The sequence below is a fragment of the Zea mays genome, chromosome 5, assembly GCF_902167145.1.
Source record: "Zea mays cultivar B73 chromosome 5, Zm-B73-REFERENCE-NAM-5.0, whole genome shotgun sequence".
Taxonomy (NCBI): domain Eukaryota; kingdom Viridiplantae; phylum Streptophyta; class Magnoliopsida; order Poales; family Poaceae; genus Zea; species Zea mays.
In genome coordinates, this window is record NC_050100.1 from 9,891,067 (window position 1) to 9,905,179 (window position 14,113).

General features: G+C 49.6%; 1 protein-coding gene across 2 annotated transcripts; it reads left to right on the forward strand.

Annotated features, from left to right (window-relative positions):
* The first annotated feature begins 8,742 nt into the window (after nucleotides 1–8,742).
* Nucleotides 8,743–13,881, forward strand: LOC103625917 (CSC1-like protein RXW8). 2 transcript variants are annotated; one of them, XM_008646320.3, is made up of 11 exons: nucleotides 8,743–9,037; nucleotides 9,579–10,061; nucleotides 10,370–10,516; nucleotides 11,123–11,186; nucleotides 11,293–11,502; nucleotides 11,618–11,809; nucleotides 11,887–12,185; nucleotides 12,298–12,574; nucleotides 12,709–12,987; nucleotides 13,104–13,337; nucleotides 13,450–13,881. In XM_008646320.3, exons 2-11 carry the CDS (start codon nucleotides 9,778–9,780, stop codon nucleotides 13,711–13,713), a joined length of 2,250 nt encoding a protein of 749 aa, XP_008644542.1. In that variant the 5' UTR covers nucleotides 8,743–9,037; nucleotides 9,579–9,777; the 3' UTR covers nucleotides 13,714–13,881. The 2 variants fall into 2 exon arrangements, with proteins under 2 accessions (XP_008644542.1, XP_008644541.1); XM_008646319.3 differs by having other exon boundaries at nucleotides 8,762–9,037; nucleotides 9,575–10,061.
* Nucleotides 13,882–14,113: the final 232 nt, after the last annotated feature.

A 14,113-nucleotide genomic window follows, 5' to 3' on the forward strand; every position in this document is an offset into this window, starting at 1 on the left:
GCTCGGTATGGACCGAGGCCTCCCGCATGCGTCGGGAGGACGTCGTGTGATGCTCCGAGGGGTTAGCTCGCCTCCGGGAGGCAGAGCTCTCGGCTCATCGAACTGCGGCACCTTCCAGGAGATCCTTGAGTTCACCCTAGATACACCGTCCCTCGGTGGTGGATGGCTCCGGCATGGTTCGAAGTAGCATCGCCGCTGCAGCTAGGTCCGCGCCGGACCCGCTGACGGCCGGGGGCAGCGCTGCCCTGGCATTGTCGATGATGCGGCACTGGACGTCTCGGGCCCGATGACAGGCTCCTCCGGCGAGTGTTCGGCCTGCCCACTCCTGTTCGATGTTCTGTCGGAGCTGCACAAGTCGCCTTGCTTCCTCGTCGACCTTGGCCTGCATCTCGCGGATTTGCTCAAGCTGTGTGTCCCGACCCCCCGCAGGGAATGGGACCACAGCTAGCTCCCGCGGGATGTCAACGCGAGATGCGGGCCCAGGGGGATCGTCAACCTCCGACATACCGAGGTGGTTGCCTTCGTTGTGATCTCCCTGATCGACGTGGAAACATTCGCGACTTGGGCTGTAACCCTCGTCGTCAAGGTCGTGGCCATCGTCAGAGCAACCGGAGAGGCAGTGGTCACATGCGGACATGAAGTCCCGCATGGCACCGGGGTCATCAAGGCCAGAGAAATCCCAACCGAAGTCGGGGTCGTCCTCTTCCTCGGAACCCGCCGGTCCGGAGGTTGAGACGGCTGTCAGTCGGTCCCAGGTCGACCACATATGGTACCCCGGAAGGTTTGGATACGCCCTTATGAAAGCGCTCACCGTAGGTGGGTCGCTAGGTGGATCGAAACTGAATCGAAAGGGAACAGGGTGGAATACGGACGGTACCTTTTAGTCGATGGACGGTGGTGGAGTCGCGTCGGGGACGAAACGCACCGTCATCTCAGGTACGAGGGTGACGCCCAGCAGGTCCTTTGCGAGGGTGCTGGCGTCATCAGTCCGCTTAGGACTGGCACGTTACGAGAAAACGACGCTCGTCGTTGTCCCAAGCGCGAGGACAACGCCCGACATGTCCCTCGGAGGAGTGTCGGCGTTGTCGGCTCGCTCTGGTTCGACAGTCGATAAGGTGTCGCCTCCTGCCTGGCCACGGTTGCCCTGTCTCCGTCTCCTCCGGCGAGGAGGGTGGCAGGGACGACCGGAGTGTTCCTCTTCCGTCGTGGGGAGATGCCGTTGTGGAGGGCCCCTCCGCCGGGCGAGCCATTGTCTGTCGCTGTCGTCGTGCCATGGAAGGAGGAGTACCATGTCGTAGCTGCCATCGAGGGACATGAACTCGAGACTCCTGAAGCGGAGCACTGTCCCAGGCTGAAGAGGTTGCTGAAGTCTACCCATCTAGAACTCAACGGGAAAGTGTTCGTTAACACGCAGCAGGCCCCTACCTGGCGTGCCAATTGTCGGCGTTTCGGACCCGGGGGGTCCCTGGACCGACGAGTAAATTTGTCGCTGCGTGCCCCTGCCCAGATGGGTTGGTGCGAGATGGAACACAAGTGAGGGAATGAGCCTTGTATTATCCTGCACCAGGGTGCTCGTAGTAGGGGTTACAAGCCTTGCGAGAGAGCGAGGGCGAGAGAGAGAGAGAGAGGGAGAGAGCGAGAGAGAGAGTCCGGCCCCTGCTCGTCTTCTCCCGTCCCTTTGCCGTGCGTACGTATGCTCGTATGTTCGTATGCTCGTCCCTCTGTCCTCCCTTCCTTTTCTTCTCTTTTCCTGTGGGGCCCTGGACACCCCCTTTTATAGACGTAAGGACATGCCCAGCTGTACAATGGGGTGTAGCTGGGAGCTAACGTGGCTGGCAAGGAAGTGCCCTAAGCCCTGTACAGATAACAACATGGTCGTCGGGGGGACGTCTCGAATCGTGTAGAGGTAGTATCGTGGCCGTCGGAGAAGTGCCTTGAGCCCTGTAGCAGTACAGCTGTTGGTGCTGTATGGATCCTGCTGACGTCTCCTTGCTTCCGTAGGGGGCTTGAGAACCACCGACGTCATGGTTGCATGCGGGAAACCACCATCGCCTGTTACCGGGGTAAGCTGGATAGGACGCCGGTCTTGTTCCTTCGTAGCCTGAGCTAGCTAGGAGTAGGGTAATGATGCATCCCTTGCGGCGCGGTTGATCCGAGCCTGAGGTCGGGCGAGGCGGCGACTCCTCCGAGGCCGAGGCTGAGGCCGAGACCCAGGGTCGGGCGAGGACGTGACTCTTCCCGAGGCTGAGGCCGAGGCCGAGCCCTGGGGTCGGGCGAGGCGGAGCTTCTTGCTGCGCCCGAGGCTGAACTCGACCGTTGTCGGTTTCGCCCGGGTGGTTGGCACAGCAGCCAGAGCGGGGCGGGCGGCGCTGTTTCCCTGTCAGATCGGTCAGTGAAAGGGCGAAGTGACTGCGTTCACTTCGACTTTGCCGACTGAGGCGCGCGTGTCAGGATAAGGTGTCAGGCGACCCCAGCATTAAATACGCATGCAACACGATCGGCTGGTAAGACGATTTGGCCAAAGTCGCTTGCACGACAAGGCTTATCTTTAGCTGAGCCGAGGGTGCGCTCACTGTCTGAGGAGACCTTCGGGCGAGACGTGGATTCGTCCGGGACCACTGTTCCACCCGAGGCCGGGCTCGGGCGAGGTGAGACCATGTCTCTTGGTAGACGAAGCTTTGACTTTGACCCGAGCCGTCAGTCTTCACGGTTTACTCTGAAGGTGTTTACCAGCCGTGATTAGGAGTGGTGGAGGTCCCCTAATTACTATACCTGACACTAATCTTCTATTTCTGACTTCTAATAATGTGTGAGAGCCTAATAATGCAGCCATACGAGTAGCTCGTTTTGACAGAGTCTAGGAAGTCGTTTTGACGGAGGTAAGAGTCTAGGGATGCGACTATGTGAGGAAACTTGGGAGGAGAAAGTCGGATTAAAGCATCGGACTGCTACAACTCTAATTTACAGAGACAAAACACTATAAAATAATAGAAGTCGATAAAAATTAAAGCCAAATGAATAAGCTAAAGTCATTTGACTGACACAACACGTAATATAGAAAATGACACCTTTTGCCCGCCATTTTGGTAGACTTTGGTCAAACTGTAGAGCCCACGGGCATGTTTCTGTCAGCTCCACCTCCACGTTGTCACTGCCTATGACGAAGAAAAGTTGTTTTTAGTATAGTTTTTGATAAACCAAATAGCAGATTGTATGACATGTCAGACTTTACACATGACGATCTCCGGTTGGTAAACCGAACATCCTCTACGGACATTAATAATTTTACAAGTTATATGTGTACATACGTATACGAAGATGAGGCTGTGTCACGAGCTAACTTGTATTATATATTAAAATAATAGTATTAAAATATAGAATATATAGTCGTCATTCAATATTACGAGTAATATAAAATTTGAATTGTCATATATTCATCATCAAATACTAGAAACAAACCAATAATCTATTATTATTCTAAAGATTGGTTAATTTAAAACAGTTGACACAACTACCAAGCTAGAACGAGACAGAACGAGAGAGCTCGGCTCGCTTCACAACGAGCCCCCAAAACAGGCCTGGCTCGGGTTGCATGAGCCTCGAGCTTATTTTTGAGCTCTACTACAAACATCTGATGGAACAACTGTCTTTTTAGCTTCGGTTTTAGTTCTCAGAAAAAAAATATTGGTAAAATAACTTTTCCTAATTGTCGGTGTTTCGAAACCCGGGGGGTCCCTGGACCGACGAGTGAAATGTCGCCGCGTGCCCCAGCCCAGATGGGTCGACGCAAGGCGGAACGCGAAGGGGGGAAAGGAAGCAGCCGGAGGGAGGCAGGCGTGAGAGAGTGGATCCCGCGGCCTTCGTGTTAGCCCCGCGCCTGAGTCGGGTGCGCTTGCAGTAGGGGGATACAAGCGTCCACGCGGGAGTGGGAGCGAGCGGCCTTGAGCGAGCGCCGTCCCGTCCTTCTCCGTGCGGGCCAACCCTCTGTAAGAGGGCCCTGGTCCTTCCTTTTATAGGCATACGGGTGTACAATGGGGGGTGTAGCGGAGTGCTACGTGTCTAGCGGAGGAGAGCTAGTGCCCTAAGTACATGCCATCGTGGCAGCCAGAGAGGTCTTGGCGCCCAGTTCGCGTGGTGTCGTGGCCGTCGGAGGAGTGCTGAAGCCTGGCGAGAGGACAACTGTCGGTGCTGTCGAGTCCTTGCTGACGTCCTCTTGCTTCCGTAAGGGGGCCGAGAGCCGCCGTCGTCACAGAGCGTGCGGGGCGCCATCATTGCTTATCTGGCGGAGCGAGCCAGATGGGACGCCGGTCTTGTTCCCCGTAGCCTGAGTCAACTCGGGGTAGGGTAATGATGGTGCCTCCTGTCGACGTGGTCGGTCCGCGCCCTAGGTTGGGCGATGTGGAGGCTCCTCCGAGGTCGAGGCCGAGTCTGTCTCCCGTGGCCGTGGTCGAGTCCGAGCCCCTGGGTCGGGCGAGGCGGAGACCGTCGGCTGAGGCCAGAGCTGAGTCCGAGCCCTGGGGTCGGGCGAAGCGGAGTCCGTCGTCTCCTGGGGTCGAGCCCATGTCCGAGCCCTGGGGTCGGGCGAGGCGGAGTTTGTCGTCTTCCGGGGCTGAGCCCGAGTCCGAGCCCTGGGTCGGGCGGAGCGGAGTTCGTCGTCTTCCGGGGCTGAGCCCATGTCCGAGCCCTGGGGTCGGGCGAGGCGGAGTTCGTCGTCTTCCGGGGCTGAGCCCGAGTCCGAGCCCTAGGTCGGGCGGAGCAGAGTTCGCCGTCTTCCGGGGCTGAGCCCGAGTCCGAGCCCTGGGGTCGGGCGAGGCGGAGTTTCCTATGACGCCCGTGGCCGGTCTTGGCTGCTGTCAGCCTCACTCTGTCGGGTGGCTCAGCAGTCGGAGCGCCGCAGGCGGCGTTGTCCTCTTGTCAGGCCGGTCAGTAGAGCGACGAAGTGACTGCGGTCACTTCGGCTCTGTCGACTGGAGGGCGTGCGTCAGGATAAAGGTGTCAGGCCACCTTTGCATTAAATGCCCCTGCGATTTGGTCGGTCGGCGTGACGATGTGGCCAAGCTTGCTTCTCGGTGAAGACTGGGCCTCGGGCAAGCCGATAGTGTGCCCGTTGCTGGAGGGGGGGGTCCTCGGGCGAGACGTAGGTTCTCCGGGGTCGGCTTCCCTTGCCCGAGGCTAGGCTCGGGCGAGGCACGATCATGTCCCTTGAATGGACCGATCCTTGGCTTAATCGCACCCATCAAACCTTTGCAGCTTTGTGCTGGTGGGGGTTATCAGCTGAGATTTAGGGGTCTTGAGGGTACCCATAATTATGGTCCCCGACACTAATAGATAAAACATGTGAAATATTTATAATGTGTTTCTATTTTTATTTGTTTCTTTTTTAATTATTCCTTTTTCCTTTTTTCTTGGTATGATTCAATACAGTGGTGTGTGTAAACATAAAAGATAGAGGTGTCTACTCATTATTATAATCGCTAAATAAATTTTAGAGCAAATGCTAATAAAGCGGTCTAACTAATATACTCCCTCCTGTGTACTATTAGTTGTCGTCTTGGAAAAAGGTTTAAGTCAAATTTATAAAATTTTGACTACAAATAATTATTTTATTATTTAGTTTTGAAACCTAATGTTTATATGTACAAATTTGTTAACAAGTACTTTTATATAAATATTAATGTATTAAGAGTTTACTTATATTTAAAAACATCAGTTAAAGTTATATGTTAGAGACAGTGTCGTTATCCTAAACGACAACTAATAGAAAACATATGCAACATGCATGTTTGACTCGGTATCCTATCTCGAACGGGAACACCGGAACAAAAACCATTGCCCTCTCGTGGCTCGCCGCCGCCGCCCGATGCAAGACGTGTGAATAGGAATATTCCTAAAACATCCGATTTATATAACAAATCTAATATTTTAACATATATACATAGAATTTAAAGCTGATTTTTGGCAATGTTATTTAGAATATTATGAAGTACTTAAATAAAGTTTTGTATAATTTTTTATGTGCATTATTTTCTCTCTATAACAACAAGATGAAAAAACATCTGAATCCGTATTCGAATAGACATCCGAATTTTATATCAATTATTTAAAAATATATAAAACTAATTTAAGATTTATTTTTTGTGAAAATTAATAGCATCAATCCTAAAACAAGAATATAAATTTACATAGCAAATTCTATATGTTATTTGTTCGCAATCTAAAAAAAGACAAAAAAAAATTGACATCCAAATAAGCATCTAGATCCATCTTTACGTGTGAAGCCAAGCCGTCAAGGAGGTGAAAAGTCAAAAAGCCAGAAAGGACGAGGAATCGGAGAGTCCATCGATCGAACTGCAAGGCATTATTATGAGAATGGAGTTATGGACACTGATTCTATCTATCTTATATGGAACATGCAGACAAGGGCACTGAAGGAGGAATGAAGATAAACAATTAGGGTCTGTTTGGTTTGATGGCTAATTTACCACACTTTATCTAACTTTTCTATCTAAAGTTAGTTCTTCAATTCGAATGACTAACCTTAAACAAAGTGTGGCACATTTAGCCACGAACCAAACAACCCCTTAATACAGAGTATGGAAAACACCTAGGTTGTAAGACAAGCGTTGCACGATCCGTTGATGTCGCCTCTCCATTATCGTGGTGTTGACACCTTTTCAGGCGCCAAACACTGCGTGAGAACCAGTGGCGGTGCCCTCTGTAGAGGCGTGGACGGTCCGCGGCCAGGGGCCGGACAGTTCGCGACCTAGTACAGGGGCTGGCGTTTCCTGCCTGGCGGCCGGACGGTCCGCGCCTACAGGCTGGACGGTCCACGCTAGGGATGGCAACGGGGAATTCCCCACCGGGGAATAGCTCCCCATCCCCGTCCCCGCGACGAAAAAACTTCCCCGCGGGGATCCCCACGAACGCTTGCGGGGAGCATTTCTTCCCCATCCCCGTTCCCCGCGGGGATAAATCCCCAACGGGGATCCCCATCCCCGTTTAAATTACAATTAAGACATACATACTTTGCTATTAATGTTAAATATTGTCGCTTATACACATTGTCAGATATAAGAAATCATTATGCACACATCAAAATAAACACATTTGTACAATTAGTCGTCTCTTGATAAGGTAATTATTTATTTTTGTCGTTAACTAGTACAAAAAACATAGTCACGTGCAAGTTTAACGGGTCCCCGCGGGGAACGGGGATGGGGAATGCTTCCCCGTCCGCATCCCCGTTTACCCGTTGGGGGATAAAATTTCCCCGTTTATATCCCCGCGGGGGAAGTTTCTTCCCCATCCCCATCCCCTAATGGAGGAATTCCCCGCGGGGAATCGGGGATCGGGTCCCCATTGCCATCTCTAGTCCACGCGTGCGCTGGGGTGGCGAAGGTCACTAGCGGTGCCTGGATCTCGCTCCCGGGAGGGACCTCGTCGGGGAGGAGAGATCCTATGGGTTGTCTAGGCTCGGCAGGCCGACCTAGACTACTATAATCGACGTAGAGTTGAAGAGAAACAAAGAATCTAGGGATTGGAATACTAAACTAGGGCTAAACTAGAACTACTCCTAATGCGTAAGGTAAAAACGAGAAATAGATTTTATTTGATCGATTGTTGTGAGGTTCAATCGGCCGTAGCCCTTCATCTATATAAAGAGGATGTCTGGATCCGCTTTGAACTAATTTCCAAATCAATCCCACGGTTTTAGGTAACAAATCCCGCGAGAAACTAGAAACTCTAACTGACTCTGCGTATGCATGGACCGTCCGGTTCAGGACCGAACTATCCGTGAGGCACTTTTGGTCTCCAACACGTGGCAAGGAGCAAGTAGATTGAAGGCTGTCGTCTATCGATGGGATAGGTGTAGTGGCTTTGGAGATCGATGGTCATTGTTGTGTCAATCATGCTGGGTTTGTGTGCGGGAAGGGGTTGGGCGGACCGGTGGAGGAAGGGGCTACAGGGGACTAGGGGAGTTGGAGAGGGAGCTCGGAGCCTTGGGGCACACAAATCATGCGCAGACTAGGCCAGGTCGGCCCACCGTGTTTCAACCCAAATAGGTTTGGGCTGAGAAAGCCCAAAAAAAATATGAATCGTGTTGTGACAATATAAAAAGTAAAATTAGCGGTCCAACCTAGCTTATCGGGTCATGTCAGACCTTTTATTTGGTCGTATCGGTCAAACCTGACCTATATATTTAAACCATATAAAATATAAATATTATAACCATATATAGCTTTCTAAATTAAAGAACTAAACACCGGGCATTATCGGGTCGACACGGTCCAAGTCCGGCCCATTTGGGACTGTGTCGGAGGTCCGATAGACCAGAATTTGAGGTCCAACACACGACTGCCTTTGAGTTGTGCTAGTTTAGTATATTCATTTCGTGCTAATCTTTGTTTTGAGCTTTTTTTTGGACCGTGCTAGTGTTGGTGCTGGTCATAAAAGTCGGCCCATATTTCGAGCGATGACGCATGGTTGTCCGTGAGAGGGCACATATTTCTGTTTTATTGTTGCTGCTAGATAGACTTGGGTATTATTATTATTATTATTATTATTATTATTATTATTATTATTATTATTATTAAAGTTGTAGATATAGAGGTAGTCAGTTTGAAAACTAAAGTTTTTTATATTTTAAAAGGGTTTTACCAAGCAATGTTTCTCCTTGACTTTTATGGATGTGGTCGGAGAGATGCTTCATGCCGACCAGTCGAACCCTATAGAGCCCCACGCCATGCCATCCTCTCATCTCAAAAAGGAAGAAAATAAAAAGAAAGAGGACAGAAAAAATCGTAGCATCGCAAACGCCTACGCGGCCGCATGCATGCCCCCGACGCGGCCGATTGGGCATTTGGGGCGAACGGTTGTTTCGGCAAGGAAGCCGCGCCTACGCCCGCCCGCGCTCGCGCCTCTCCACCGCCGCCGGCGTGAACCTCAACCAAGCACCGCGCCCGCGCCGGCGACTGTCCATAAGGCCGTGTCCTGCCGTCGCGCACCCCTGCGTCGTACGATCGTCCACGATACCAAGGTATTAATCCAATCCCACATTGTTCTCTGACGACCTCCGTCCGTCAATGCCGGTCCCATCTCGTGCGCGCGTACGTGTTCTCGGCTTCGCCGGGATTGTTTAGGGACGTGCAGAACCGGCTGGGTTTTGACGCGGAGGTGGTGCGTTTGTTGTCCGCCGGTCTGAATTTATGATCCGTTTTCCATTATGATTTCCTGTGCATTTTAGCTGTTGTCAGATATCAAACCAAATCGGAGACGAGGGAATTAATCAACATTCTTTTCATCTGCATTTGAGGTGTTACATTTGCTAAGAATTGGGCATCTGTACCCTTTTTTCATCAAGAAAGAAAAAAAAAGGAAAACAAAATTTGGCTTCAAGTTTGCAATTTTATGTGTTTATTGGTAACCGAAGGGACCTGGGAGAGTGGGAGAGGGGTGTCATCGCTACATGCAGCCTATCTATATATCATAAGCTGCCTTGTCTGATCGTCAGCAACTCAGCATCACACTTGGATTGCGTGATTATATATAATTGGTTGTTGGTTTTGTTACGTAGTCAGGTATCAGCACAGACTGCAGCATCAGACTTATTTGGCTGGAGAAATCAGGGATCATCAGAGTCAAAGGCAACAAGATTCTGCTACCATATCAGTGCAAGCGAATGGCTGACTGTTTAAAGACATGCCTGGATCTTCTATTGTGAATTCGCAGTTCTTTCATGGGTGGATTGTCAGGATCCCAAACTGGTAGAGGTGGGGGATGGAATTCTCTGCTCTTCTGACTTCAGCGGGGATAAACATCGCTGTCTGCGTGCTCTTCTTGTCCCTCTATTCGATCCTCAGGAAGCAGCCTCACAACTTCAGCGTCTACTTTGGGAGGCGGCTTGCTGAAGAGAGGTTCCAGAGGCAGGACGATTACTTCTCGTTTGAGAGGCTACTGCCTACTGCTGGTTGGATTGTAAAGGCGTACTGGTGCACCGAAGAAGAGATTCGACAAGTTGCTGGCTTGGACTCTGTTGTGTTCCTTCGCCTCTTCATTTTCAGGTTTTTCTCATCGATATTAGTGTATTGAGTGCTTGCAACTCTAATGGTTCGAATCACTTGAATGGTAACTCATAAATGCATTGAATGATTTAAATCCATGGTTGTACTTGAGGCATACTCAAATTTGCTGTACAGAAAGCATTTACATAATTTTAATATCACAAATTTATGGTACTAATTGATCAACGATTTCTGCATACTTTCAACTTTTTTTGTCTTCCCTGTATGTTGAATGCACATGGATATCTTTTATCATCTTGATAATTGTTTCTATCGGAAACTTACAAGAGTATGTCCTTGTTCTGCAGCATCCGTATCTTCTCAATTACTTCTCTTGTTTGTGTATTTGTTGTGCTTCCTGTTAATTATCATGGGAAAGAGATGAATCACAATCATATTCCGGAAGAGTCACTGAATGTTTTTACTATAGCCAATATCGTCGAAGAATCTCGAAAGTAAGATCTGCATCTTCATTCCATTTACCTGATAACCCACTTTTGGCCTGTACCCTGTTGTTATAATTTTTTAAAGATGGTAACATTGTAAGATTATTTAATTATATGAAAGATTATGTCACTGCATCAAATACAAAGGGTAAAAGACTTGACAAGTGACCATTGGCAAATCTTTGGAAGAAGAGAAAAAAAAAATCAATCATGGTCCTTGGTCTTGGGTGAAGAATGAATAATATTTGGCCCAGTTATTTTGTTTTTCCTTCTCTAGGCCAAACAATATTAACTATTCAGCAGTATGTTGTATTATGAGGTTCCTTACTTTCCTTTCTCATGTAAAACTTTCCTTACTTTCCTTTTATTAAAGCTACTAGGAATCATTATATGTTGTATGGCTGAAGTAAAACCTAACACATCTCCCAAATTGGACGAGTAACTGAATTGCAAGTTGGAATTATCATACATATCATTCTTTAATACTTTCGTCATAGCAAGCTAATGACATCCCTGTCGTTTATTGTTGTGATATATTATACGTTTCATGCAATTACGCCCTCCAACTATTTTTGAAGAGACTTGTGGTTCTTTGTCGGCTTTTTCTTTGTGCAGGCTTTGGGTGCACTGCTCTGCTTTATATGTCATAACAATCTCAGCCTGCATTCTTCTTTTCCACGTATGATCCGTACGCGTTGCTCCTGTACTAATGGTTTTTACCTTAGAGTTCCTGTGTTATAAACGTCAGTGCAGTTGATTTTAAGAAAGTCATCACGTCGTTACAGGAATACAAGTATATTTCGAGGAAGAGACTAGCACATGTTACTGGATATCCTCCAAATCCTGGGCTTTTTACCGTGCTTGTCCGTTCGATTCCGAGGTTTGACAATGAGCTGCTTGATGACACAATCAGAAATTTCTTTGTTAACTATCACGGATCAAGTTATCTGTCGCATCAAATGATCTTTCGCAAGGGACATTTTCAGAAGTTTGTGGTACGTAAGAATTCATTTCACTGACTGGGCTTATTATATATTCCTTGCATAAGCAATTAAGCAGCGCAGCCTATGTTGGGACTATTTGTTCAGGAAGGCTAGTTTCTCTCTGTAGGATAGAGCAGAGAGGGCTTACAGGAGATTTGTAAGGGTAAGACTCTCCGTATCTGAGCGGAATGGGAGATCTAGCATGTCCAGGTGTGGTGTCTGTGGTGTAAGAGCTTCCTCATTTCAGCTTTACCGCAACAAGTTCATCGAGGCCAAGAAGTCAGACCTCACTAATCCGGAAGTAGTGGAAGCTCAAAAGGTTTTCTTGTACCTTGTAATTGCATATAATGATTTATGTGCATCAGCATGAACCTTGTTTTGCTGCTGATCGAACAGAACTGTCCCGGTGCCTTAGTGTTCTTCAAGACTCGCTACGCAGCCGTCGTCGCCTCACGGGTATTCCAGTCATCAAACCCTATGCTATGGGTGACAGATCTGGCTCCTGAGCCACGCGATGTGTATTGGTCAAACCTCTGGATCCCCTACAGACAGATCTGGCTCCGGAAGCTAGCGACACTCGCAGCTAGTATCGTTTTCATGTTCGTGTTCATCGTCCCCGTCGCGTTTGTCCAGAGCATGATGCAGCTGGAGCAGCTCAAAAGGATGTTCCCGAGCTTGACAGGTCTCCTAAATAAGTAAGTTGAGAAGACCACCACCGGTAGCTGCTCCTGCTCTTGACTCTTGAGATCTGGGGGGTTTTGCTGCTGGCTGACTGAGGTCGTGCCTGACTTATTTCTTGCCTTGTAGGTCCTTCTTCGCCAGAGTGATAACGGGATACCTTCCTAGCGTCACCTTGCTGCTGTCCCTGTACACCGTTCCCCCGCTGATGATGCTCTTCTCCTCTATAGAAGGGTCCATCTCTCGCAGCGGGAGGAAGAGGAGCGGGTGCTTGAAAATCCTCTTCTTCAACATCTGGAACGTCTTCTTTGTGAACGTCCTGTCGGGATCCGTGCTCAACCAGCTCAACGTCTTCTCCAGACCCAAGGACATGCCGACGATGCTAGCTGAACTAGTGCCGAAGCAGGTGATGGCTGGCAGCTTCATATTTTTTTTTTGTTTCGTGCTGTGATAGAAACGCAAACGCTGGTGTGTTCTGTTCATTCATGCTCGTCTGCAAACTGACTCCTGACGGACGGACGGGTGGTTGTTTTTCGGCAGGCAACCTTTTTCATCACGTACGTGCTCACCTCAGGCTGGGCGAGTCTGTGCTCGGAGATACTGCAGGTTTTCAACTTGGTCTACAACTTCTTCAGCAGGTTCGTCTGCTGCTGCCATCGCCAGAATAAGGAATACGTTTACTCTTTCCCGTACCACACCGAAGTGCCCAAAGTCCTCCTGTTCAACCTGCTCGGCTTCACGTTCTCGATCATGGCGCCCCTCATACTCCCCTTTCTGCTCGTGTACTTCTGCCTCGGCTACTTGGTGTATCGGAACCAGGTGTGACAATTCTTGAAACTACTCTCTGTGCATGTGACATGATACTGATACCGGAAGCTTCAGTCGCTCATATCTTTGTCTGTTTGACCTTGATGGGTTTCTTGTCCCGCATGCAGATTCTGAACGTGTACTACCCAAAGTACGAAATGGGGGGCAAGCTGTGGCCGGTCATGCACAACGCCATCGTGTTCTCGCTGGTCCTGACGCAGGTGATCGCGCTCGGCGTCTTCACCATCAAGCGCTCCCCCGTGACGGCGGGCTTCACCATCCTGCTGCTCGTCGGCACGGTCCTCTTCAACGAGTACTGCCGGCACCGCTTCTCCCGCATCTTCGAGGCCTACTCCGCCCAGGTCGGTGTCGTCTATGCAGCACGTGAACAACGCGTGTCTGTCGTTTCTCAAAAAAAAAAGAGGAGCATTCATGTTTGTTCTTGTGTTGTTTGGCTGTGGCACCTGGTGTCAGGACGTGATCGAGCTGGACAGGGACGACGAGCAGTCCGGGAGGATGCAGGAGATCCACCAGCATCTGCTGGACGCCTACAGCCAGACCCCGCCGGGGGAGGGATCCTCCAGGGGCGGCAGCCAGGTGCCCATCGAGCTCATCATGGAGGACCCCGCGCAGGAGGCGTCGGAGTCCAGCCAGGAGCTCTGCGACACCGTGCAGGAGGTGTCCGGGGCCATCCACGACCACGACCACGTCGTCGAGGACAAGGCGCATTCCGTGTAGACTAGATGGTCTGGACTCTCTGCGGGTGCGTACGCATGTAGATGCTGTACAGCGCGCATAGCAGACTCGAAACCCGGAAGCAAATACTTACATTTATAAATCTACGTGTATAGAAACAACAGTCTAATCTATTGGCAATCGGGTACTTTGGCCCGGCCCAACACTTCACTCTCTGTCCATTGGATTGGCACATCGGACCGCCCATCTTAATTCTGATCTTTTATATTTAGTTATGAAAACGCCACTATAATTTACATCCTCTGAAACATGCGTTCTGCTTGTACACGTCTCCAGCCACTGCGGACCTTGGACCAAAATATCCTCTGGTCTTCTTTCGGCGTATCGCGTAAATAGGGTGTCCGTTTTTACTTATTTTAAAATTTACTCTACAAACATTGCA